Consider the following 27200-nt stretch of genomic DNA (forward strand, 5'->3'; position numbering starts at 1 on the left):
GGTTCTAACAGGCGAATTGGCAAGAACCCTGCACAGATCATTGAGATCTGTGCATGGTCATGTCTTAAAAAAAGTATATAGGTGTAAAAGTGAGGTGTGTGTTTGTGTGTGTAATAAAGTTCTACTTTTCTGCGTGTGTCTTTTATTTTAACATTCCTTTTACAGGTGGACTACAAGTCCCAGTGGGCCCATTAATGCCCCGCATGCTGGGAGTTGTGGTTCGCCAAGTCCCAGCATGCGGGGGAGGCCTGCTGGGACTTATAGTTCACCTGTATAAAGCAATGTTATAAATGAGTGTTTTAACCCTATCAGGCCGGGGTCCAAAGCCCTGGGATACCGGCGACAGCCACAGACTTCGGCTCTGGATGGATGAAGCCCAGGGAGGGACCCCTTTATTGGAGGTACCTCGTCCAAGGCTGACCAGCCACTGTGGTCATGGTTCTGCCAGGGGACCTTATGTAAAAAGTGTCCCCCGGCTGTGGCATGACACTCTGGGCTGTTGGAGCCCGGTGCTGGTTTCAAAATACGGGGGAACCCACACATTTTTTGTCCCCCCCCGTATTTTTGGAACCAGGACCGGTCCAAGAGTCCAGGGCTGGTTTCAGACATATGGGGGACCCCTTTGCTTTTTGTTTCCCGTATTTTGGAACCAGGTCCAGTTCAATGAGCCCGGGGCTGGTTATGCTCAGGGGGGACCTCACGCCCTTTTTTTTAACACAAATTCACACATTTTCATGACTAAAAATCATCCATTATTGCACTCAATCACACTCCCCCCCCCCCCCCCCCCCCCGGATAACGCAGCTCACTAAATATGTGAATGTGCGGCAAAAGATGCAATTTTAAAAAGTGCGATAATGGGCGATTTTGAAAAGTTACTAAAACTCTCATCCTATTAAATGTCACCCCAAATCTCTTACAGTGAGGCCATGTCCTCTCTGCTGTGTAATGGTCCTGATCTCCCCTACAAAAAACTCTTAATTGAAAGCTGAGAACTTGACCTTAGAGTGTTAACAGCATTGGAGGTAATGTAACTGGAATATGGCATCATATGTTAACTAACTGATAGAGCAGAGCAATTAAGCTTTTCAAGGACATTAAATTACTACAATCATTGTATACAGGTAGAGTACGTTTTCTCTTAGTTCAGATACCGTTTAGTTCATCTCTTCACATTTCTGCATTGAGAATCAATTTGCAGATTACATTTTGTTATGTAAATTACATTTGCAGTAAACTACTTAAAAATCTTTATATCTCTAGCTTATATTTTTTATCAAGCTAAACTAAAGAAAACCAAGTCACATTAGGACAGCAGTTAAAAATACATTTAAATATGATTCAAGTTGACAAGATAGGTTTGTACTGTAAGTTTAAAATGATAAACATGTATTTTTATATAAACACAAAGTAAGTGAAAACTCCCAGGACACCTGCACAAATCGGCAGAGTGTTGATACATAAATAAGCAATGTTTCACATCCATTCCATAACTTGCATCCTTACTCCTTATGTGTAATGATAATAGCTACCTGCATTATTTACAGCATGCACATTTTCTGAATAGCTTTTTTTTGTTCCCTTTTACAGCGACAATCTTTGTTTATTTCAGAATCTAGCTGACACTGTGTTCTATTTAAGTCTACAAATGGATGCAAAGAAAGACTTTTCTTTTCCTGTTTGTCTTGCCCTAAGTGTAGAGTGATACCCTTTTCACATTGCAAAAACCTGCTTTCAACCCGTTTTTCTAAACGTGTCTTAAAACTGGTCAAAAGCCAGTTAAACCCCTTTCATATTGCATGATGTAAAGGTATATTGCTGTTTAAATACCGTTTTGTACCTTTCAGATTCAACCCGTTTCACCCATAGAAAGCCATACAATGTCTTTTTAAATGTTTTTTTTCCTGCTTGTGGGCGGGGATCAAGTGTGGTTGTCATTTATAGCAAATACCGTTTCTGAGCTGTTCACACTGCAGGTGAAACGGCTCCGAACCGTGTAGGATCCTCCTTTTAACACGTGTCAAAATGCCGGTTTTCTGTAACCGGTAAATTGACAATGTAGCTTTCACATTGCTGCTGGAAACGTTTTAAAGCACTAAAAAAACGGCAATATGCCGTGTTACAGCTGCAATGTGAAAGGGGTATAAGAATCAATAGTGTATTGACATTTTCTAGTGGCATACCTTAGGCAGCAGGTGACCTGTGTTCTTCATTCTCGTCATTATAATCTTGTGTACCAGAATGCAAGTGTTTCAATATCTACTTTACTTTCTTGACATTAACACTCTCTTGGTGCCTATTTCAACTGTAAGCACCGTCTGTTTCTTTTTTTTTCTTTTTTTTTTTTTTGAAGTGTGGTGTAGTGGATCAAAATATCTTTGAAGCATTTGATTATTTGGAGAAGATCTAATCAGCTGTAAAATGTTATTTTGCTTTACTGATTTGTATCTTGTAAAAAATGAATGTTCTTTATCCCTTTAGAAAGAAAAAAAACTCAACGAAGATCGCTACTGATGTTATTTATAAGATTAATGATGGCTCACAAATTACTTTTAAAAAGAAAGCTAAAGAACAATTACTTTAACTGTATCTTTTCTTAAAGCTGTATTGCCATCAAAGTGTTTTTTTTGCCTATTGTGTTCACCATTTTTGTCCATCATAGCTTCTTTATCAGGGCTATTTTCTGCCCTGTGCAGGTTCCACCCCCGAGGAGCAGGCCATGTACACCAGGAGCAACAGCACTGCCTGGAGAGTGAATAATCCTAAGGTAGCTCTACTGGATCATTTCAAGCACTCACCAAGTCAAATTCAGTGCTGCTGGGCAACGATTGTATAGCCTCTTAGTAATGACCAAGGTCCATAATTTTTAGTCACCATTTCAAAATGGCTGACAAATGCAAATGTAAGCATACTGTGGGCACCAATTCGATACTGCAATTATATGATTGTGGTTTCTCACTGCAGATGGAAACACAAGTTTTCTCATAGCGTTCAACATGGAAATCTTTAATCTCAGCTTTTACATCAAATTCTATTCTGTTATACATGGTGTTTGGCATAGATTGTCATGGTGTTTGGCATAGATTTGGCATAGAATCTTTGGCATAGATTGTTTGCCAAAGAATTTAGCTTGCTGGTTCAGTAATATATAACTTATCTGGTAGGAAATGTTCTCCACTATTTACTGTAAGTGTTGGCAGGTAAGAATCTAAATAGAACAATACAGTAGGTCTGGTTTTGTGATTAATCCTGCACATAAAAATGTCTTCTTCCAAAGAATGATTTACTATGTAGGATAATAGCTGTATAACAAATGTCAGTACTTTGCATGGAATCAGCTATGTTATGGAATGTCTAACATGGCCCTAGTAAACCCTCCCCACCCTAATTACATTGCAAACGACAATTTTATGAAAAGAACATTTTGCATTCTGCATTACATCTTGGTGACATGCAGTAATGCCACTGATATACTCCTGCCAATCTATAACTGTGTTGACAGAAAGATTGTCAAGCAAATAGGTAGAGTATATTTGGAAAGGAATATATTTATATGAGAGATTTTCTTCATGTTTGGTGAAGCCTTTGTACTATGCAGTACACACAAGATTGGAGGTTGTTACTTAAGATTGTTTTAGTTGTTAATAAATTACAAGCATACATCAATTATTGTAGCTGCTCTAACAAAGCTTATTTGTTTTGTGGACATTAATTAATTCTCCTTTTGCAGTAAATATTACAGTTATTTGGTAGACAGTGACATTTAAATATATATATATATATATATTTGTGTGGGGTGCTGGGTGGCACTCTCGGGCCTTCATAAGCTGGAGGACTAAGAAATAACGCCTCACAGTCAGGTAGTGCTACAACATTTCGATATTTAATCGTCTGTGTAATAAGGGTAGTTTGCCGGGTGCTCTCTCCAATTGAATTTGGACATGTGCTGGTTGGCGGGCGGCACTCTCGGACGTTGAAAGGGTGTGGGAGATCAAACAATAATCGTCACAGCCAAGTTGTGATACAATGTTTTGATTTATTTATCGTCTTCAGGTACAACCTGACATGCTGATGGTTACATGCTTTTATGTGTGCTGGTATCACCTCCTGCTAAATCACAGGGCAAACTGGCTGTGTCATCAGGGGCAGATACCGCTGCCGATGATGATGTCATAATGTAAACAAACACCAAGGAGTAGGTGAAAAATGTGCAACAAACAAGGTACAAATATATACATATTATATACAAAACTTTGTACACAGACGTTTTCAATTTGCCACAATGTCAGCCTGGATGGAATGCGAACCAGATCCATAAGAATGTAGATAGAATCAATAAACTATGTAGGCGTGTAATTTCAACTTTATGATGCTGGTTGCATTAAGCGCTAGGGTCATACCAAAATACCTACGATATCTGCTGAGATTTTAGAGAAAACAATTCAGTGAGAGGCTTTCATTAAGTCCTCTTGGGGATACTGTGTCTAGCTCATGTCTCCATTTCGCTTCCAGGCATAATAATCTGTTGGCTCGGTCACCCCCTCTTTTGTCATCCTGCACCATGTCAATAATTTTATAGTGGAGAGATTTCAGGCTGTGCTTGTGTTTGGCGAAGTGTTGGGCTACTGGTTGCTCAATCTTTTTACCTTCTAGTGCCTTTTTGATAGCACTGTGATGTTGCGCCATGCGTTCCTTAAATTGACAAATGGTTTTGCCAATATAATAGAGACCACATGGACATCTCAGGTAGACCAGACACATATTTGTAACTGAAGAAGATAAATAAATTGAAAATGCTGTATCACAACTTGGCTGTGAGGATTATTGTTTGATCTCCCACACCCTTTGAAGGTCCGAGAGTGCCGCCCGCCAACCAGCACATGTTCAAATTCAATTGGAGAGAGCACCTGGCAAACTACCCTTATTTTCTCAAGTATCCAGAGTGCCGAGCATCCTAACCGTATATTTGTAACTCCAGCATTGGAATTATCCTACTAAGGCACCTACCAACCCACATCACCTTCAGGCTCCACAAGGAGGAGAGTGCAGGATGCAACACTTTGCCACATTCTGCCAACCTAAGGAACCTATCTTGGAAGAGAACATTCAGAAATGTCACGCTACCTGAAGGAGAAACTCTAACCTTCTCTCAGCAAGACGCCGATAGAATCCTCTTTAAAGAAAAATTAACTACTGCAGAAATGACAGGCACAGCAGAGATAACATACGAGCAACTACTCCGCCTAAAGAAACAGACTACCTTCTCCACGGGATCACACTCTCTAATTATTACAGAGATAAACACATCCCGCAAGGTTTCAGAATATGCAATTCCCCCACCATCGGCCGTTTAAACCCCAACTTTTGTCGCAAGTGGGTGGCCTTGCTTAACAAAGCCTCATTTGATCTAATCCTGCTGGTTGTCGAAGAGTCATCAAGGGAACTATCCCTGGTGCGCAACAAGATTCAGAACCTAGAGACGTCCAGCATTGAACAGCTCCGGGCAGACATCCTGAGATTGGCTTAATAAATTGAGCCTACAGATCGACAAATACAGATCTGACCTTGTACATTTCAAAACCAATAAATTGAACACAGTAAATCGAGATTACAAGGAGAACAAAGTCTACGTGTGGACACAGAGACAATCAGCTGACAACAAGACCTACAAGTCCAAGCAGCAACACAGATGCAACAGACGTTTTCCGCTAGAAACCGAATCCTTCAGCGCAGCATCAAACAGCGATACCGACGCCCCTACTACCAGTTGCCGGGATAAAAAAAAAAACTCCCTTTAGCGGTCAAAACAAGAGCCCAGCTAGTGGTCCCTTTAGGCAAACCTGCAGAGGACAACAGAACCAAGGGGGAAAGAAAAAAGAGCTCAAAGAATTAAACCTCATACACAATTTATCAGACAGAACTTTCACAGCGGTAGATTTAAGCGTATTGCATAAAGGTCTTAACTTTGTGCCGATTAGCATGCCTGATCAACTTACTTCCTAAGTGGACATCTGCAGACTTAACAGGCTACTCAAATTAAAAGAAAATTTTAATAATACAGAATCCTCCATGGAAGAAATCGATATATGTCCCGTCAAACCTAAGTCAACTTTTGATCCCGTGTTGACCAACCCAGCAATCTGAGCTTTTACACAGACTCTTCAACACCAGATCGATAATGAAAGCAATATCAACTATCAAGGAAAATAACCAGGCCCTCAAACAACTTGCCAGCTACAAAGACATTACCATCCGCCCCTCCGACAAGGGGGTCGGCATTGTTATCCAGAATACTATGGATTACAAAAACGAGGCATACAGACAATTGGGGGACGGTCAAGTATACCTGATATTGGATCGCGACCCTACTTCTGAATATACAGGTCAACTAGCAGAAGCAATCCAGCAAGGTACAGGTATGTCTAACGGTTTCATTGACAACAAAACCCTTCAGGCCCTCTCAGAGCCTTAGCCCAGGGTACCTTTGTTCAACCTTATACCTATAATACACAAGAACAGTGTCAACCCTCCCGGGCGGCCAGTTATTGCCGCACGCGACTCACTGTTCTACAAAGTATCTAAATGTATTGACTATTATCTCCAACCCATAGTCCAAGGACAACAGACATACCTCAAAGACACCTTTCTGGAGAAGCTTAAATCACTGGGACCCTTGCCAGATGACATCTGTCTATGCACAGCCAATGTCACTAGCCTCTTTACCAGCATTCCCCATACCCAGGGTCTACAAGCTGTAAGAGATCTTATAGAATCAAGTGATCTGTACAAAGGACCTAATGTTGACTTTTTTCTTTCCTTAATATCGATGACACTATATAAGAACTATTTTCTGTTTAATGATGAATATTATCTGCAAAAACAAGGATGTGCCATGGGATCTTGCACAGCACCAGTGTATGCAAACAGTTTTATGTTCCATGTTGAAAAAAATATATTTTTCTCAGACCAAGAAATCAGACATAAAATAATTTTCTATGTACGCTATATAGATGATGTGCTCTTGCTTTGGAGGGGCACTAAGGGCAGTTTCCTACAGATGATGGAGCAGGCCAATACCATAGATCCTGATAGCAAATTTACATATGACATACAGGATAGGGAAATCAACTTCCTCGATGTCAAAGTCATAAACAAATCCAACATGCTAGCCACTTCCATTTACACCAAACCCACTGATAGCAATAATCTATTGCATGCCTCCAGTCATCACCCACAACCCCTCATTAAAGGACTCCCCTACTCGCAATTTCTTAGAGTAGCCAGGATATGTAGTGATGAACAAGATCGGTTCAGACAATTGGATCTCATGACGATAAATTCTTGCAGAAAGTCTAAAAAAGTGCACTGTTACAGGAAGCTAGACAAAAAGCCCTGAGAGCAGTGGGAACAATTTCTAAAACCGATAAACCTAATAAAGCATCCCAGCACACACACACACACACACACACACATATATATATATATATATATATATATAGTATATTTTCCCTTTCATGTACCCTTGGGTTCCTTCCAACAGCCCTGTCCGCATACCTGAAATGCCACTATATCGTATGTGTGCTGCATTTTTATGTTATCTAGGTTTTCTGTATATTCATGATAGACAACCTTTAGCTGCAATATTAATTGTCATGGCCCATTTGATAATATACAGACACGTAGCCTCCAACCTTCTGCCTGAGGGCGTGACACACGGACCGGCTGTCCTGGCACCAGGCCAGATACATGGCATCATGACTATTAACCTGGAGAGATCTGAAGTTTCCTGTCTTTTAAACCTATCTTTACTCCACTTGAGTTAAACAAAAGCCGTTAGCAGACGCACATTACCCCTAATCATCCCATTGTCAAAACACAGGCTGAGGGCTAGAAAAGGTTATCACATTTTGCTACTTTGTTCAGCTCCAATAAGTCATATTTGTTTCAATCCTGAGCGCAGCACTCTTTGATGTAATGTTGAATAGGCTGTTTTCATGTTATCTCGTTTCATTTGTATATGTATGCATTTTCTTCCACTATGTCTTTATTTTCACACTGTATGTTTTCACACTGGGGATTTGCAGTAGCATATGAATGACCCAGACTGCCCCCCCCCCCCCCCCCCCCGGGTGCCCGGCGTGGGTGATGACATCATCACCCCTCTGGGCGGGAAGCTAGCACGTTGTGTTTTTTCTTTCACTGCACTGTCTCACTATAAATACATGTCATTTCTTGCTCCTCTGCATCCTGACGACAGTTGAATAAACTGAAACGTTAAACACAGCTGTGGCGTCCCACTCCTGATTTTTTATCCTTGTAAGTCCCGTGAATGCCTCTGATCTCCCTACACACACATACAGTATATACAGTATATCATTTATATATGGCAGTGAAAGTTGCCCAATTTATTCTATGTGCCAATTTTTCATTCTTCTGTATATCATTTGCTAGAATGCAATAGCGAAAATATAGCGAGAAACAACTGATTGGTTGCTATGGGCAACATACCCGATTTTTACTTTTAGAAGCTTTAGTAAATTCCCTCCCTATAATTTCAACTGATCATACCCACTTTAATAATAGAAGAACATACATACAATACTGAATGCTTACTTTCTTCCATACAATGAAAACTTAAATATAGCTAGAGATAAGTACTGTATGTCTGGTAAATTGTTTATGATTACAGTTTACTAGAGTAATTTTACAAATGCATTAGCAGGAGTGTAAGAAATAGGAGCAGATACTGTTAGCACAATTTTCTACCACGGAAAAATATTTGATCACATGACATACGGAAGGTGCTGGAAGCCTGAGGAGAAAGTAAACATGTTGGGCCTGATTCTGGGTTAGGCACAGGATTTCGGAATGGTTTAATCTGATACGCTTGAGTTGTACCACACATATGTCTCGAATTATAATATAGTGTTGCAGTATAACTTTAGATGGACAGTATCCAGGCTCGAACTGGCCAAGCGAGGGAACAGGGAATTCCCGGGAGGCCCCGTGATTTTTTACCACGCCCTCTTTTTAAGGCGGGTGGGTCCCAACTCCTGACGAAAAGGTTTATCCCCCGTTCCTCCGCCGGGGCAGCCTTGGTAGCCCAGGCAGTCCCCCAGTGCCAATCCCATCTAGGTTTGCCAAAGTGCTAGTAGTAGCGCAGGATGAAGTGCAGCTCCAAGCTGCAGCCGCAGGAGGCAGCTTACATGTGCGACCAGTCGCCGGTTCCCGGCGTGGTCAGCAAGCTCCGGGTCCGCACTGTGCAGTGCCGCTGCTGCCTTCCTCGGACCCAAAGCGGCAGCTCAGCTTCCCATCAGTGCTGCACATTTAAAAAAAAAAAAACTTTTCTCCCCCTGGCTGGCTCATTGGGCATGCGCGAGATCTTGCCGTTATCGCAAAATCTCGTGCACAGCCCAGATCTAGCAGCAGGGCTAGCGCTGTCCCTGGAGTGGGGATAGGACAGGCAAAGTGGCCATGCCTAGGAGGCTGGTCATTCATTGCCTGAGCCGTAAACTGTTTGGGGATTGAAGGCAAGGGCGTAACTACCATAGGTGCAGGGTGTGCATCTGCTATGGGGACCAGAGCTGAAGGGGGCCCATCTTTACTGTCTAAGTAATATGATTTACATACATTTATTACCATCAGTTACTAAATAGGGAGCCCTTACAAATTTTTGCTATGGGGCCTACGAATATCAAGTTACGCCTTTGATTGAAGGGGACAGCCGCGTTGTGCGTTACTCGGCGGGCTGTCCCTAGCACACCTAACGTGTGCTAGGGACAGCCCGCCGAGTAACGCACAATGCTGCTGTGATCATACATCATAACAAAACGTAATCTCCCCAGTTAACCAGCATTAAATGCAGCATATGCACTTAATCATGGGTCTTCAAACTGTGGCCCTCCAGATGTTGTGAAACTACAAATCCCAGCATGCCTTGCCACAGTTTTAACACTCCCTTATAGCAAAACTGTGGCAAGGCATGCTGGGATTTGTAGTTTTACAACATCTGGAGGGCCACAGTTTGAAGACCCATGCACTTAATACTGGTTAATACATCTACCCCATTTAATGCTATTAATGTGCATCCTTGTTAAAACTAGGGATGTGTACCGGCCCCTTTTTCGCATTTTGGGTTTTGGGCTTTGAGTTCTGATTACATCAGGTTTTGGCTTCTAATGTGTTTTGCCAAAACACCCCCTAAACATTTTCGGGATTGGTAACTGATTTTTTTTTTTTTAAAGCATAAAAACGGCTAAAGTCGCAGAACTTTATTTTTGTTATTTTGCTTTTATGCTATTACCTCAATAACATTAATTTCCACTCATTTCTAGTCTATTCTCACACAGTATACCTCACACCTCACAATATTGTTTTTAGGGCAAAAAGTTGCACTGAGGTAGCTGGATAACTATGCTAAGTCACACAAGTGTGGCAGCACAAAAATGTGGCTCATCTAGGAGTGGCACTGCAGCAGCAGACAGGATGGCAGTTTGAAAAACTATGCCCCAAAAAGACCCCTATCTGGCTTGATCGTGTTTACGATGTGCAGCCAAGGAGCAGTTGGCGTTTCGTGCAACACTGAGTTGTTCTGCGAGTGTGTATCTGTTTTTGTCAGTTTAATACCCAATAAGACCCCTATCTGTTTTGTCAGTTTAATACCCAATATGATCCCTATCTGGCTTGATTGTGTTTATCACCAGCCGAGGAGCAGTGGGCGATTCGTGCAGCAATGCAATAGCTGCACTGTGGAGCTGCAAAGGAGTGGAACCTTCTGAACAGATATAACCAGGCAACGACCAGTAGAGGAGCAGTGGGCGATTCATGCAGCCTACATATCAATGACTCTCAGCAGTGGTATTGCTCAGCTCTGTGATTATTACCACTTGAGAGCAAACAGTTGTATGTGATTAAAGACAAGTCCACTTATCTCACATATCAATGACTCTCAGCAGTGGGACTAATAAATGGTGATGCAATATGGAATTGTCCTTGGGCCCTCGCACCCACCCTTATGTTGCAGAAATAGGACATACAGACTTTAACAAACTAAAAATTTCAGCGACAGGGCATACAAAACTGTGGTTGTAATGATTGGTTTGTTTGAGCCCCCACACAAAAAAACAATTCATATCACCCTGTATAAACTGGCTCTACAGAGACAAGATGTCATCGTCACTCATCAACCTCCTCCTCTGATTCCTCGCCCCCTTCAGTGTGTACTTTCTCATACTCACAGATTATCAATTCGTCCCCGCTGGACTCTACAATCACAGGTTCCTTTTTAATCTCTGGAGGCAATTCCTGGTCTTCATTGAATAATTGATAATTAATTTTTATGAACATCATCTTCTCCACATTTTGCGGAAACAACCTCCTTCACTGCTCACTGACCAGGTTCCCCGCTGCACTAAAAACTCAGTTTGTACAGGAGCATCTGAACTGCCTTTTTTTCCTGCCAGTACAGGTAAAACAGGTGACAGCATCCAATGCAGCGACAGTAGACATATCAGCAATCGTTGGCAGGTCCTTTAGTCCTGACCAGATGTCCAAACTCCCTCCTGCCTGCCCTGCATCCCCACCAGCGGGATGTGTGTGAAATCACAGCTGTTTCCTCGCAGCCACAGGTGTGGGAGAAAATGAAGGAGGAACTGTGGACGTGTCATGGTCCTCTTCAGATGACAATCTCCTGACCAGCAGGTCTTTTCACCTTTGTAGACTTGTGTCCACCGTAAACAGTGACACAACATACGCTTTAAACTGAGGATCGAGCACGGTGGCCAGAATGTATTCCTGTGACTTTAACAGACTGACCACCCTCGTATCCTGGCAAAGCATATGGAGGGTTTCATCTACAAGAGCTACATGCTTTGCAGAATTGCAACGTTTTAGCTCCTCCTTCACTTTATCCAGCTGCTTATGCAACAGCCTGATCAGGGGCATCACCTGACTCAAGCTGGCAGTGTCAGAACTGACTTCATGTGTGGCAAGTTCAAACGGCTGGAGAACCTTGCACAACACGGAAATCAGCCTCCACTGTGCTTGAGTCAGGTGCAGCCCCACTCCTCTGCCTATGTCGTAGGTGGCCATGTAGGCTTTAATGGCCTTTTGCTGCTCCTCCATCCTCATATAGAGGGTGGAGTTCCAGCATGTCACCACCTCTTCTTTAAGCTGATGGCAGGGCAGGTTTAGGAGTTTTTGCTGCTGCTCCAGCCTTTGGCCGGCAGTGGCAGAATGCAAATTTTGCAGGCCACCGCAAGCATCTACTGCACACACCTGTCACTTCTGATGAAATGTTGCACCACCAAATTTATTGTGTGGGCAAAACATGGCACATGCTGGAAATTGCCCATGTGCAATGCCCACACAATGTTACTGGCGTTGTCTGACACCACAAATCCCCAGGAGAGTCTAAGTGGGGTAAGCCACTAGGAGATGATTTCCCTCAGTTTCTCTTTGGCTTTTTGGATTTAACATGCTCTGTACTTTGACAATGGACATCGGCCTTGGCAAACGACGTTGATGGCATATCATCGTCTATGTCATATTACTATGTCATCATTACTACTTGCATTTGCAGCAGATTCAGAAGTAGGAGGAAGCGGCCCTTCATTTGATTCTCCATATTTTGGATCTCCATTATTTTTGTGGAGTTATGCAATATATTACACCACAGGACAGCAGCACTAAAGTGCAAGTATATACGGCAGTAGATGCACCAGTAGAATTGTATTATTTATACGGCAGTACAGTAGATACACCAGCAGAGAGGTATTATATATACGGCAGTAGATGCACCAGCAGAGAGATATTATATATATATGGCAGTAGATGCACCAGTAGAGAGGTATTATATATATGGCAGTAGATGCACCAGCAGAGAGATATTATTCATACGGCAGTAGATGCCCTACTAGACTGGTATTATTTATACGGCTGTAGATGCACCAGTAGTCAACTGGTATTAGTTAAAACAGATAAAGCCATGGCAATGTAACTAGGGCCTAATTCATGTTTATAAGTAAAGTACAAATCACAGAGCTGGGTAAAACCATGCTGCTCTGCAGATGGGGCACATGTAACATCTGCAGAGATAGCTAGATTTGAGCAAGGTGTGTTCTAAAATCTAAACTGTACTGTAAAAATAAAGCTAACATGTGTGGTCTACATGCAAAAGCAGAATTCAGACTTGATTGCAGGGCAACTTTGTTCTCAAAATGGGCAAAACCTTGTTGCACTGCAGGTGTAACATGAGCAGAGAGAGTTCGATTTGGGAGAGTCATATTTTTCTGTGCAGGGTAAATGCTGGTTGCTTAATTTTTACACTGCAATTGAGATTTCAGCTTCAACACTTGATTGCAGGGCTGACTGATGATCTAAGTAAACTTGAGAATTGGTCAAGAGCATGGCAACTACAGTTTAATGCTAAAAAATGCAAAATTATGCACTTGGGACTCAAAAACCCAAAGGCTCAATATAGTATCAAGGGTACTATAATGTAAACTACTGAGGAGGAAAGAGATCTAGGAGTCACTATTTCAAGTGACTTAAAGGCAGGAAAGCAATTTACCAAAGCAATGAGGAAGGCTAGTCAGATGCTTGGTTGCATAGGGAGAGGAATCAGTAGCAGAATAAAAGATGTAATAATGCCACTTTATAGGTCATTGGTAGGGCCTCATCTGGAATACTGTGTCCAGTTCTGGAGACCATATCTTCAGGAGGATATAGATACATTGGAGAGTGTGGCAACTGAAATGGTGCATGGTCTACATCACAAAACATACCAGGAAAGATTAAAAGATCTTAACATGTATAGTTTGGAGCAGAGAAGAGAAAGGGGGAACATGATAGAAATCTTCATATATATCAAGGGTTTTAACATAGTACAGGAGGGAAAATAAGGGTACTTGTGACTTATCTGGGCGCCCGATGTTGAAATTGTATGCCAGTACCCTAAGCATGCGATTTGATGCGATTTGACGCGATTTCCCTTGAAATTCCCTTGAAGAGAAAATCGCGTTGCATTGTATGCTATTGTATTGCATGTGATGCGATTTGATGCGATTTGATGCGATTTTAATATGTACAGGCACCCAGATGCCTGTTTCATATGTGAAATGGCCCCCAGACCCCATTTTTAATTGTATACCCACCCTGATGGCTAAATGACCCCCATTGTTAAAGCCACCCCACTATCAAAGCCAACCCGAAGCATGGCGAGCGGCGGCGGTACACGTCCTCCAACCTTTTCATACCCCCACTATCCACGTCGGCGTGGAGTTGATTTTACATAGTGTGGCGAGCCCGAAGCGTGGCGAGCGCAGCTGGATACCTTCACAGCTATACGCGTCCCCTCGCGGGCTTCACAGGTATCCGCGTCCGCTCGCCACGCTTCGGGTTCAGTGGCTCGCTGCGCTCGCCACACTATATAATGTCAACTCCACGCTGACGTGGATAGTGGGGGTATGAAGAGGTCGGAGGATGCGTACCGCTGCGCTCGCCACGCTTCGGGTTGGCGTTGATAGTGGGGTGACGTTAACAATGGGGGGCATTTAGCCATCAGGGTTGGTATACAATTAAAAATGGGGTCTGGGGGGCCATTTCACATATGAAACAGGCATCTGGGTGCCTTCACATATTAAAATCGCGGCAAATTGCATCGCATGCAATCTGATTGTATGCGATGCGATTTGACGCGATTTTTAGGTGCGATGAAGAAAATCGGGCGCCCAGATAAGTCACAAGTACCAAAAGAAGTAATAGAACACGAGGACATGCACTGAAACTGGAGAGAGGTAGCTTCAGGGGAGATATTAGAAATAATTACTTCACAGAAAGGGTAGTGGATAAGTGGAATAGCCAGTGCCGGTGCAAGGCGCCGGAGCGCCCCAGGCAGGGGGGGCGCCCCGGCGCTCACCCGCTCCACGGGTGGGGGGTGGGGAGGAATAAGGCCGCCGTGCTGCTCCGGGGGGGGGGGGGTTTCCGGTGTATATATTACTCACCCTTCAGGAGGTGAGGCGGGAGGGTCTAGCTCAGCGGGCGGGATGGAGAGCTGGAGAGCTTAACGGGCAGGAGAGAGGCCTCGCAGTTCAGTCCCGGTGCAGTGTGACTGACATCTTCCTGACTTCCTCCAACCACACTGTGTACAGCCGCTCAGCCGGGCAGCGCTGAGCACTTGGCTCACCCTCAGACGCTGCCCGGCTGAGCGGCTGTACGCGGGGCAGGTGGAGGAAAATATCAGTTAACATGCACCGGGGTCCGGGACTGAACTGCACACAGCGCAGCGAGCCCTCCCTCCTGCCCGCTAAGCCAGACCTCCAGCTCTCCCTCCTGCCCTGCTCCCAACTACCGCCCCCCTGTGGCCGGCGCCCTAGGCAAATGTCTAACACTGCCTAGTGGTGGCGCCGGCCCTGGGAATAGCCTCCCATCAGAGGTGGTATAGGCTAAGACAGTAGAACAATTTAAACATGCTTGGGATAGGCATATGAATATCCTTACAAAGAAATAAGGATTAAAAAGGGTTGAGATTACCTGAAGGGTAAAAAAAGGTGCAGACTAGATGGGCCAAATGGTTCTTATCTGCCGTCAAATTCTATGTTTCTATGTAACACATCCAACCCACATCTATCTCTCTCTGCACATGTTACATCAGCCCCACCTGCAGTGCACATGGTTTTGCCCATTTTGAGAATAAATTTGCCCTGTAATCAGGTCTGAATTAGGCCCAAAGTTACAATTTTGTTTTGCATTATTCAGAAACATGAATTAGTCACCTAATGTTATTTAGAGGAAATTAAAATACATAACTGTTTGGTATGTCTACACAGACCATGCAAAGCACAATCTCTACCATCTGAGTTTTGTTATCTCCTTTTGTATTTGTGCATAAAAGCATGTGCATTAGTCATTTATCCATCAATTTATGGAAGGTTGACTCTCTACTCCTGTCTGAATAGGAACAGACTATTTTTTTGAGGAAAAAGGTATTTTTCTGAAATCAGTGCCATATTATAATGACTCTCTAAAGACAATAATAATATTTTAAAGCTAGGCACTTAACTTTAGAATAGAAAGTATGTAGGGAAAAGCACTCTAAAAAAACCATGCCTTCAGCTCAAGCACAGTATTATATACACTATAGATACATCAGGCATAAAAAATATTCTAGGTATAAATACACCCTATGATAGCATAGAGATAGTAGTAAATGCCCAAGTTGCTTTCTCCTATATGTACGCACAACATAATAATGTAAGGAAGACTCTCATAGGGTACACAAAACAGAATAGTATATTTACAGTGTTGGTAATAACTGTTATAGACATATTCTCAATATGAAATGTAATTAAATACTGTATGTCTTATACTTCCACATCTATTATTTATGCAAATGATGCAACAAACTCAAATTGTGTACATCCATTTGGTTGAATGCGCAAAAATGTAATATTTATTACCAGTTATTTATATAGGGCACACATATTCCGCAGCGCTTTGCAGAAAATAGTTGAACATTCACATCAGTCCCTGCCCCAGTGGAGCTTACAATCTATCATCCCTACCACATGTACACACACACACATTCATTCTAGGGTTAATTTTTGGTGGGGACCAATTAACATAGTTTAGGATTGTGGAAGGAAACCAGAGTACTTGAAGTAAACCCTTGCAAGCACAGGGAGAATATACAAACTCTGCATAGTAAAGGCCAATTTTGGGAATCAAACCCATGACCTCAGTGCTGTGAGGCAGTAATGCTACCATCAGTTGCTTCATTGAAACTTACAACAGCCCCATGTCAAGGGCAGGTTCTCTGTCTGGCCATGGGCTCCTATACCAGAAGGTGAGCATATTGGAAAGCTGCTTGTGGTTGGGGTCTCTTGATTATTTATTTCTCTCCTTCTCATGTTCGTGCACTTTTCACATTTTCTGTTTTCTGTATTGTGTCACTTGTTTTTTTGGGTTGTGTGTTTGACCCTTATGTGCCATTCACTCCCCAATGTACCGAAGCTCTCATCCTTTTGGGGAGAGCTTTGGTCCCTCGAGGGCGATCCCAAGCAGCAATCGGAGGGAACCCTAATGGGGGTCTCTCCAAACCTTCGGATGCGGAGGACCCACCATCCTAACCCTTCCGGGGGTTGAGGAAAGCGGGTCTCTCTAAGCTCCGGCGAAGAGGACCCACCAATTACTTTTTTCCCCTCTTCGGCCTTATGGCTGAGAGGGGTTAGGGGAGTAACGGGGCCCTTCTACTTTGGGAGAGGATCCATTCGAATGCACAACCTCGGGCTCCCTGAGTTTCTAAAAAAAAATATATCTTGGAAAGCTACTTGTATTGGCAAGCCCAAGTCACTCCCATAAAACACCCACTGAGCAGACCACTTTGTTTGCATTTTTACCAGTCAATGCCCAGGAACGCCCATCACTATTTTTTTATACCATCTGTCCAAATCACAGATCCTTTGTGCGTTACACTGTGTAATGCATGCAACATAGGGGTTTCAGTAACATTTGAGCATGCACAGCTGATAAAATGACTCAGCTACAGAAACTTTGTCATTATGTGCCGATCTGAAACTGGTCCAATATGTTGTAATTACATGACCTTGGTCTATATTTTACTAGGACTTCCTATCCCTGTTGCAAATCTCCATCAATAAATAGATATGCCAACTATACAAAAAAATAATAATCTACATTTGGATAAATGCAAATGTAATTGTGTTACACATTAGTATTACATTAAAATCATGTGTGCAATAATAACTGCCATACATCAAAATCTAAATGTGTCCTTTATTGTTCCAGAGCTGGAAGGAAATACTTCAGCCATGAATTTTCTTGACCTCTCTTCCATGTATTTTATGAAACACACCAAACTATACATGACCGTTGCCTACTCTCCAAGAATCTTTTGGATTCTTCCTTAATAGACTGGACTATAGTTGGGAGACAAGTATGGAAAACTTCTTAACTTCCTTAAAATAAAGTAACTGCATTAATAAGCACATGCAAATCAGTGGACACTCTGGGCTTAATTCAGACCTGATTGCAGAACGAAATTGTTCTCAAAATGGGCAAAACCAAGTCTATTGTATGTGCTGCAGATGTAACATGTGCAGAGAGAGTTAGATTTGGGTGAGTTATTTTGTTTCTGTGCAGGGTAAATACTGGCTGCTTTATTTTTACACTGCAATTCACATGTCAGATTGAACACCTATCCAAAAACAAACCTGCTCTGCAATCAAGTCTAATTAGGCCCTCTGGGTGGAAACATGACAACTCATTGGTTACATGAATAGGACAATCAATTCATGCCAAATTCTTCTTTGAAAACCTTCTCTTCTCCAAGAAGCAAGGCAACTAGGCCTTAAATAAAAAAATAGTTACTAAGTATTCAGCTTTCATTCAATAAAGAGGAGCCTTGGGAGAATAAGTGCAAACAGTATATCAATCCCAAGAATCTTTGTGTATGAGGAAAGCAAAACACATTTCTCATTTGAATGTTGCATTTCAAGGTAAAGATGAATAGTTATAATTGAATAAATAATACATAGAAGATGAACAATATTGGCACTTATATACACCATGTGAGAATGCTCAGAAATGATTGGCATACATTAGTACAAAAAGAGCAGCCTAATTGTGAGTAATAGATTCCCTCTGGTTCTTATCACATCTAAGTAAAGTAAAATGTAGCTTCCCTTATAGAGCTTTGCCATTTGCAGTAAAGTGCTAGGTAATTGAAATAAACAAGGTCAGAATCAGAATTAATGGATTTTGTAAAAGTCCCCTAGATGTGCTTCTATTCTGGATCTCCAACATGGCACAATAACATAAGCCACATCATCTGGGGATAATTCATTAACAATGTATCGTTTAGTAAGTTGCCAAGAAGACTACTTCTGATATTAAAGTTATTTTCCCTCTACTCTTGCTTTGATGTACTGTACTTTAATGTAAAATAAATTGCTACAGCTGCTAGACAGAGAACACATCTCAGCTTCTATAAACCTGATTATAAAACAAGGTACATAAATTTCAGCAAGGCGAATATGACATAAATGAAGAAAATGAAGATTGATTCAGGTATTTCATATCCTCCCTTACTGACGGTAATATCATGTTGTTTCACTTCTACCATTAAATCACTTGCTGTGTGTCAGTTATTATTAATTAACTGGGAGTACCAGTTTTTAAACTGGATTACACATCTATTTTGACTATAGATTAAGTTTTGAACTTCCTCCATGGGAACTCCCAAGCCTATTTTTTTGGCATTTTTTCCTACCTTATATGAATGCTTCATTTAAATATACATATCAATATACTCACCAATATCTATTTTATCACTGGATTATGCTGCCAATTTTTTATTTATTGTTTCCACTGAAGTTCTATTTGTGGAAACAGAAACAGGAGAGGCTTCGGTTTCCACAAGAGATGGAAGGGGGCACACGAGATGCTTGTGCACCTGTTCCGTCTGAGCCCACCGACCGCCGCCTCCCATCGCTTCCCTGCTGCACCCCTGTCAGTGCTTGTAGCCCCCTGAACCCCCCCCCCCCCAACCCTGCCCATCTCACTGAAGTGGAGACGGGCAAAGTTTCCACTTCCTGCCACCGAGTGACGGGATGCGCGTGTGTGTGAGATGTTCACGCGTACCTGTCAGATGGAGCGCCTCTCCACCAGCTCTCACCAGCGGAGGGGATCTGGTGAGTGCTGGCGCTGAATGAGATGCACTCTATCTGTATGGTGGCAATGCCACTCCATACTCTCATTTTGGTATGAGGTTTTTAAACTCTTTGCAATTACTATGGGGGACCCGGGCCCTACAAAGACTCTATACGGACATTATTGTGTCCCAACCCTCTTGAACCCTTCCTTGTGGATTACTTTCTTTTTTTTCTCCTTGTCTGTGGCCTCTATAAATGTAGGGTACTTGTTATTGTCCTACTCAGAGCTTTCCGGAGGCCCCCCCCCCCTCCTTTTATTCTCTTTCCTTTCTCTTTCTCTCTGTTTTCTTATTGTTCTACTTTCCTTTTACTTTCTGCTTATACAACTTGGTTTTAATATTTGCTGTTGCATTGTGATTTGAGATTTTTTGTACACCAAAGTCTGCTTATGTACTTTTTATCTCCTTAAAATCAATAAACCTAATTTGCACTAAAAAGGACTTTGCATTTACAAGGCAATTTGCATTTTTAACCAACCAGGTTGGTTAAAAAAACTATGATCGGCCGGTACTGTACTTCACACATCCGGCAAACTTGGACCCAATAACATATGCCCAGGGGTATCATTTTACAGTACTTATATAATTACTAACACCACTATGTGAAAACATTTTAATTGCTTTCTCCCAGTACTATGATTAGGTGATATGACTGAGCGATTAAAGCAGGGCTGGGCAATATGCGGCCCTCCAGATGTTGATGAACTACACATCCCAGCATGCCTTGCATCAGTTTCAGCATGGCCACATAGCAAAACTAATGCAAAGCATCCTGGGATGTGTAGTTCATCAACATCTGGAGGGCCGCAATTGCCCAGCCCTGGATTAAAGTATACTTAAAGGCAGCCATTTTGTGACTGACAAAACGCACAGAGTACTATCATCACAGTAGCAGGGACGCTTGAAGCCTCGTGCCTGAATGATATCACTGTACACATTAATGTTCTTATGCCTCTGCCTTATGCCTTATGGATATCACTGGTGCATTTGTGTTTTATGCCTCATAGATGTCTCTAGTTCCTACTGAATAAATAGGGTGCATTTGATGGGTTCATTGCATAAGATGCATTGTCAGATATACTGTCACATCCACAATATGGCTCCATTTGTACTTGTGTGCTGTAGACCGGTTTAATGCAAAAACAAAATACATTGCTAGTTTTGGTGCTTTTAGTACTACCTTTACTTCACTTACAGCTTATTAATCGCCTTACCCATCAGACTTTGGACTTTCTTCACTTATTTGTACTTACTCAAAGGGATTACTAGGATCTGTTCTCTGCAACTCCGGAGGTATTGGGATTCGTTTATAATACATTTCCCAGTCAAAGGCTCCTCTCATGGCATCTCCTGCTTGGGCTTCATATCCAAAGTGATTGTGGTCAATGACATCTATCATGGGACACACAATTGTTTTGTGGTTCAGAGCAATCTGATCTGAAAAATAAAAGCACAAATACAGGAAGACATGTTTAGTCCATTCATCCATCATATTACAGAAACTTGACTGCAGCAGATCTCTCGGGGATGAAAGCATTGTGTGTGCTTTTTCTCTTACCCACCGCAGATCCCTCACAGCTTTTTAGCTTCTAAAGCAGAGCTGCGTTGCTCTCTAACACAGGGCTTCATGCATTTGGACAGTGATTAGAGACAATTATAGTTCTTCTTTTCAGGGGAACGACATCCTAGGGAGAGCTGAAAAGGCAAAGCCATCTATATCTCTGTCACTCAGCACTGCAAGCTGTCCTCAATCTGTCACATGAAGAGATGAACGCCACTGTCTAAAATACTCTACAAACAGCCCTTGAAGGATGCTGTGCTGTGGAATTATCTTTCCAGGTTTATCCTGGAATGTTCATTTCTAGTAAACATGTTAAGCTTCAAAATCCACCTGCATTTACCCCATACTGTTAGTTTCAATTGTTCTCTCATATTACCTACAGCAACTCTCCAGTGTTATCTGCAATAGTTCACTGTTTCAGACACATGCAAATGAAATTGTTACAGCGTCTGAATATTAAAAAAGTTAAAAAAAAAACATGTTTCAGTGAAAATCTTTGACTCTCCAACTGCTGCTTGCAGGTGCTGGTATCTGGCCACATGAATGAGGAAATCTTGGTTTACCGGGCGTCAACACCATGAGTTGTGAATATATAAGCTGGCAGTGGATGTTGGAAGCTGCAGTGTAATAACGGGAGTTGTGGCTGCCTTGGACACGTGTTTGCAATGAAGCCATAGATGAAAGTAAAGGCGACATACAAAGTATTCAGGGTTGTTAAAAAGGCAAATGACTAGACTTGGAGCCCGGTTTTAGTGCTATGTTATTTATAATTATTTTTTAAGAGGCTTATAGTAAATAATTTGATAGATTTAAACTGTTATGTGACTCTTAAACAAGTACATCTGATAAGCTAAGTAGAATTTATTTTTTATTAGTGTTGTTTGTAATTTGATACCATCTAGCAGTTGCTATTTAATCTAGCAATCGCTAGTCTAAGTGAGCCACTAAGGGTCTAATACAAACCGGTTAGCAAGGCTGCAATTTTTGCAAATGGACAAAACCATGCTGCACTACAGGTGGGGCAGAAAGTTAGATTTGGGTGGGGTGTGATCAAACTGAAATCTAAATAGCAGTGTAAGAATAAAGCAACTAATATTTAAAATGCACAGAAACAAAATAACTGACCCACATCTAACTCTCTCTGCACTTGTTACATTCTGCCATGGTTTTGTCCATCTGCAAATATTGCAGCCTTGAATAGTAACAGGTATCACTTTGTATTTTATGCATGTATTGTATTTATTTAATGCATTTATTTTCTAATTACATTTTTAATTTCTTCATTGAAAATAAGATTACAGCCACCTCCAGAGAAGTGGTAATAAATGATACCATTGGCACTTTAATCAAGCTCAATGATTGTTTGTAGAACTTTAACTGTAAACACCCAGAGCCAGCCCTAGGCATAGGTAACCTATACAATTGCCTAGGGCATTTGGAATGTCTAGGGGCACGCAAAGCAGGAAGCAGATTGCGCTGGACTGAGTGCAACAGCTGGGCAGAATGGTGGACAACCCACCCGGCTCCAGCTGTATTAGATCAGGTCTGCGGTGCAGCTATTTCATAACTTGAGATGGTTTGTGAGCCAGTCAGAGCTCATGGTTCGGCTGACAATCAGGAGTGGTGGTGATAGCTCCTAATTGGCTGTCGGACACAAGCTCAGATTGGCTTGTGAGCCGCCTCGAGTTTTGAAATAGTCGCAGACCTGATCTGATACAGCTGGGTGAGTTGTCCACCACTCTGGCCGGCTGTTTCCATTACTGCACATGGTAATGGTGGGGAGGGAGGGAAGCAGAGGACGGGTAATCCCCAGTGGCAACTAGCATGTGCCTCTGGCAATGAGCATGTTACCCCTGGAAAAGCGCATGTTACCCCTGGCAGAGCTTGCAACCCCTAGCAAAAGAACATGTTACCCCTGGCAGAGCATACAACCCCTGGCATCAAGCATGAATACCCTGGCATCAATCAAGTAACCCTTAGCAATGAGCATGTAGGTAAGCGGCACTTAGATGGCACAATAAATAATAGGCATTACAGATTGTGGTATTATGTGTAAGGGGCATTGCAGTGTTTGGCATAATGTAAAATATGCATTCCGGTGGTGTTTGATATAATGTGTAACGGACATTATTGCATGTGGTATAATATGTAATTGGTGTGTGACATACAGTATGTAATAGGCACTATAGTGTAAATATATGCAGAACATCTTCGGTATGCACTGTCCCTAATTTTAATTTGTCTGGCTCCTACTCTTTCATCCTGGCTTCTAGATTTTTACAAAATTTGTCAAGCCCCATTGTACTGTATACACATATACATACTGTAAATACATAAATACATACATATATACTGTACATATGCGCGAATACATACTGTAACATATTGCTGCCTGGCTTGTCATCTTCCCCAAATACTCATATTTGCACATTTATTATTTATACATGTATACATATATAGGTACTTGTGAGTTATCTGGGCGTCCGATTTTTTGATTGTATGCCTTAAGTTAAGGCATACAATCAGATGCGATGCGATATCGCATCGCATCGTATGCGACCATCGGATGCGATGACCCGATTTTTCCATAGGAATCAATGTTAAAATGGACTGAGTCCATTTTAACATGGAATTCAATGGGAAAAAGGGGTCCTTTTCATACCCCTACTATCCAAGTGGGCATGGAGTTGGATATAAACCTGTGGCGAGCGTAGCGAGCCACCGAGCCCGAAGCGTGGCGAGCGAAGCGAGCCCCGCGAGGGGGCGGTATTCCATGTCCCCTCGCGGGGCTCGCTACGCTCGCCACGCTTCGGGCTCGCCACAGGTTTATATCCAACTCCATGCCCACTTGGATAGTAGGGGTATGAAAAGGACCCCTTTTTCCCATTGAATTCCATGTTAAAATGGACTCAGTCCATTTTAACATTGATTCCTATGGAAAAATCGGGTCATCGCATTGCATCCGATGGTCGCATGCGATGCGATGCGATGTCCCGATCCGACCCGATTTAAAAATCGGACGCCCGGATAACTCACAAGTACCCATATATAAAATATATATGGGCGTGTATGAATTATAGGCATGTGTGTGTGTGTGTGTGTGTGTGTATAAATATATCTTTACAGCCAGGTGCAAATTGCAACCAAACTGCATTTTTTGGATATCATGGTGGCAGAGCTGGGAAAGCCCAGTAGGAAGTAGTGCAAATATCCAGAGTTGTGTTGCTTAACCCTCACTGTATCTGCTCACCAGCATCACTGTCCAGACAGGCAGTGTTCAGACATCCTCGGGTTCATCACTTCCTGTCAGGAAGCATCAGAGCAGACTCGCAGGGGTAAGTGTCAGGGGAAGCCACGTGGTCCACATCCTATGTGGCAGTTGTTTGGTCTGGGGATGGGGAGAATGGGATGGAAATAGATGGCCCATGCTGCCGACACACCTAGGACCATGCTGCCAACACATGACTCCATGCATTCCTGGACCCCAAAGCAGTAAGATCACGCTGCAGAGGGGAAACATACGGATGGTTGGCGGTCAGGATGCCTGCAGTCTCAATATGGACATCGGCATCCCGAATTAGGGAATCCTGACAGGGTCAATAAAATATTATTTTCTCAATTACCTCTCTGTGAGGGTGGAGTAGAGGATTATGGAGCATATGTGAGACGAGCAGGGGAGTAGTGTGTGTGTGTGTGTGTGTGTGTGTGTGTGTGTTAGTTGAGGAGTATAGGAGTGTATGTGGGCTATGGTTAAGGGGTGTATGTTGGGGGACAAGGGAACTATGATGTGTGGGGGTAGAGGGATGTGAGGTCTATGTGGGGGTAGGGGGAGTAGGGTATGTTGGGGTAGAGGGGTATGGGGTGCATGTTTGAATATATGGGCAGTAGGTTATGTAAGGGTAAAGACATATAAGGTGGATGGAAATAGGTGTTAGGGGGTGTATGTGGGCCGTGGAGGATTATTGGCAGTAAGTATGTATGTGTGGAATAAGGGGTGTGGAGGGGGATTAAATGGGTTTATGGAATAAGGCGACTGGGTCAGCAAGCTAGCAGCAGTGCAGCCGGTACAATGCATCAGGGCCCGCTGCAATGAAGGTGGTGGCATTATATGCTAGGGGGCACCAACAAAAATTTTGTGTAGGGCACCAAATTTGTTAGGGCCGGCTCTGCAAACACCCTCAAGTTTGTGAGCTACTTTCCTCTGAGGGAGAAAGAATCTTCCTATGTCTTAATATATTTAGCATCGGATCATCTGAAAGACCATCTGTCATTTGAGAATTTATTGGGTGCAAAGATGTTGGTCTCTTCCTGTATGTGCACAGAGTGGGTCCTGAGCATACACAGGTGCCCCACCACGGGAGATGTACCCAAATTATCTGGTACCAGGGACGGATCCAGAACAAAATTACAGGAGGGGGCACTATGGAAGGGGACAGTGGGTGTGGATCATAACAATGGGTGTGGCTTCAAGTGAATGCCATATTTATATGACAAGGAGAGTAATGCCTTGGTGAGGCAGAAGGTGATGGGTAGAGAGAGTGGGAGAAGAAGAGGCAGTGGGTGATGCCAGGTAATGGATCACAACAGGGAACAGGTGATGGAGAGGAAGTGTGTGATGCCAGGGCCAGGAGAGGATGATGTAGAAGATGACTGGGAGAGGAAGTTGGTGACAGGAGAGAGGTGACAGTGAGAGATAGTGGTGAGTATGTAGGGCTGAGGGAGGTAGTGCAGAGAGGTAGGAGTGAGTATGCATATGCAGTGGTGAGGGAGGAAGTGTAGAGAGGAAAGGGTAAGTATGGAGGGTTGCAGAAGGCATCGGTGGGTTAGTGGTGAGTACGCAGGGGTCAGGTAGGCAGTGCAGAGTATGCAGGGGTCAGGTAGTTAATGCAGAGTATACCAAGGTTATGGTGGCAGTGATGGCTGTTAGAGTTAAGCATGCAGGGGCATACAAACTTGGAGACAGGATGCTAGTGTTGACAGCATTCATCTTGATGACAGGATGCATGGAGAGGGATCTGTGTAGAGGATTGGGGCCAGTAACAGGCATTACAGTGCAGAGATCTTGTTGAAACATATGACCATCCAAGGATGATGGTGGTGAGAATCTCTTTCACAATCTCCACCATCCCATGCAGAGCATTTGCCTAGACTAACCACAGGTGCTTCTGTCAGCATCTCCTGCAGACTCCTTCCTTCCGCCTATACAGTGGTGGAACTTGTGGGTTGTGAGCCCAGGTGCAAAAATATAAATTTGAGCCCCACCCCAGCCCTAATATCTAATTTGAAACATGGCAGTGGGTGACAGGGAGAGGCAGAGGTTGACAGGGAGAGGCAGTGGGAGGCAGAGTGTGACAGAGAAAACAGTGGATGACAGAAATAGGGTGACGGGGCAGCAGTGGGCCACATAGTCCTCAGGGGCCCTGGTGCACTGCACCAATAATAGCTCCACCTCTGCGCCTATCTGATGTCCGTGCCGGCAGGCCAAGTAAAAAGACACCCTCTTAACATTATGTGACGGTGGGCGACGACTAAAAGTGTCTCTCTCCTCTGGGTTACAACTGGGCTCAGCAAGGATGTACCTTGATTGTGGAATGCCATCCTTGCTGCTGCTGAGCACCCTGCACTGCACATGTAAGCAGGGAGCCAATCCAGAATGATGGAGGCAGAGCTGCTGTCAGTTTCACTAGGGGAGGACTGACAGCAACTAATTGAAAGCCATGGTAACATGCATTCGGGTGATAAGAGCTGTAACCTGTGCAGCACGCAAATAAAGAAATTAAAAATCCTAAATGACAGGGGGAGCATGTGCCTATGTGCCCCCCCCCCTCTAAATCCACCACTGTCTAGTACACATACATCTCTGAATAAGCTCAAATGCAAAATCTTTGAGTGTACCCAGTTTTTGAAAAA

The 27200-nt window shown here is 43.0% G+C and overlaps 1 protein-coding gene across 1 annotated transcript in view; it reads right to left on the bottom strand.

Moving 5' to 3' along the window:
• The window catches only part of GALNTL6 (polypeptide N-acetylgalactosaminyltransferase like 6), a 1179186-nt gene that overhangs the window by 314296 nt on the left and 837690 nt on the right, over positions 1–27200 (bottom strand). Inside the window, exon 6 of the mRNA XM_083170927.1 lies at positions 20983–21166. Within this exon, the coding sequence (XP_083027053.1) occupies positions 20983–21166 (184 nt within the window). The remainder of the gene's footprint in view (positions 1–20982; positions 21167–27200) is intronic.

The sequence above is a fragment of the Crinia signifera genome, chromosome 1 (assembly GCF_055691185.1).
Source record: "Crinia signifera chromosome 1, ASM5569118v1, whole genome shotgun sequence".
Classification (NCBI taxonomy): domain Eukaryota; kingdom Metazoa; phylum Chordata; class Amphibia; order Anura; family Myobatrachidae; genus Crinia; species Crinia signifera.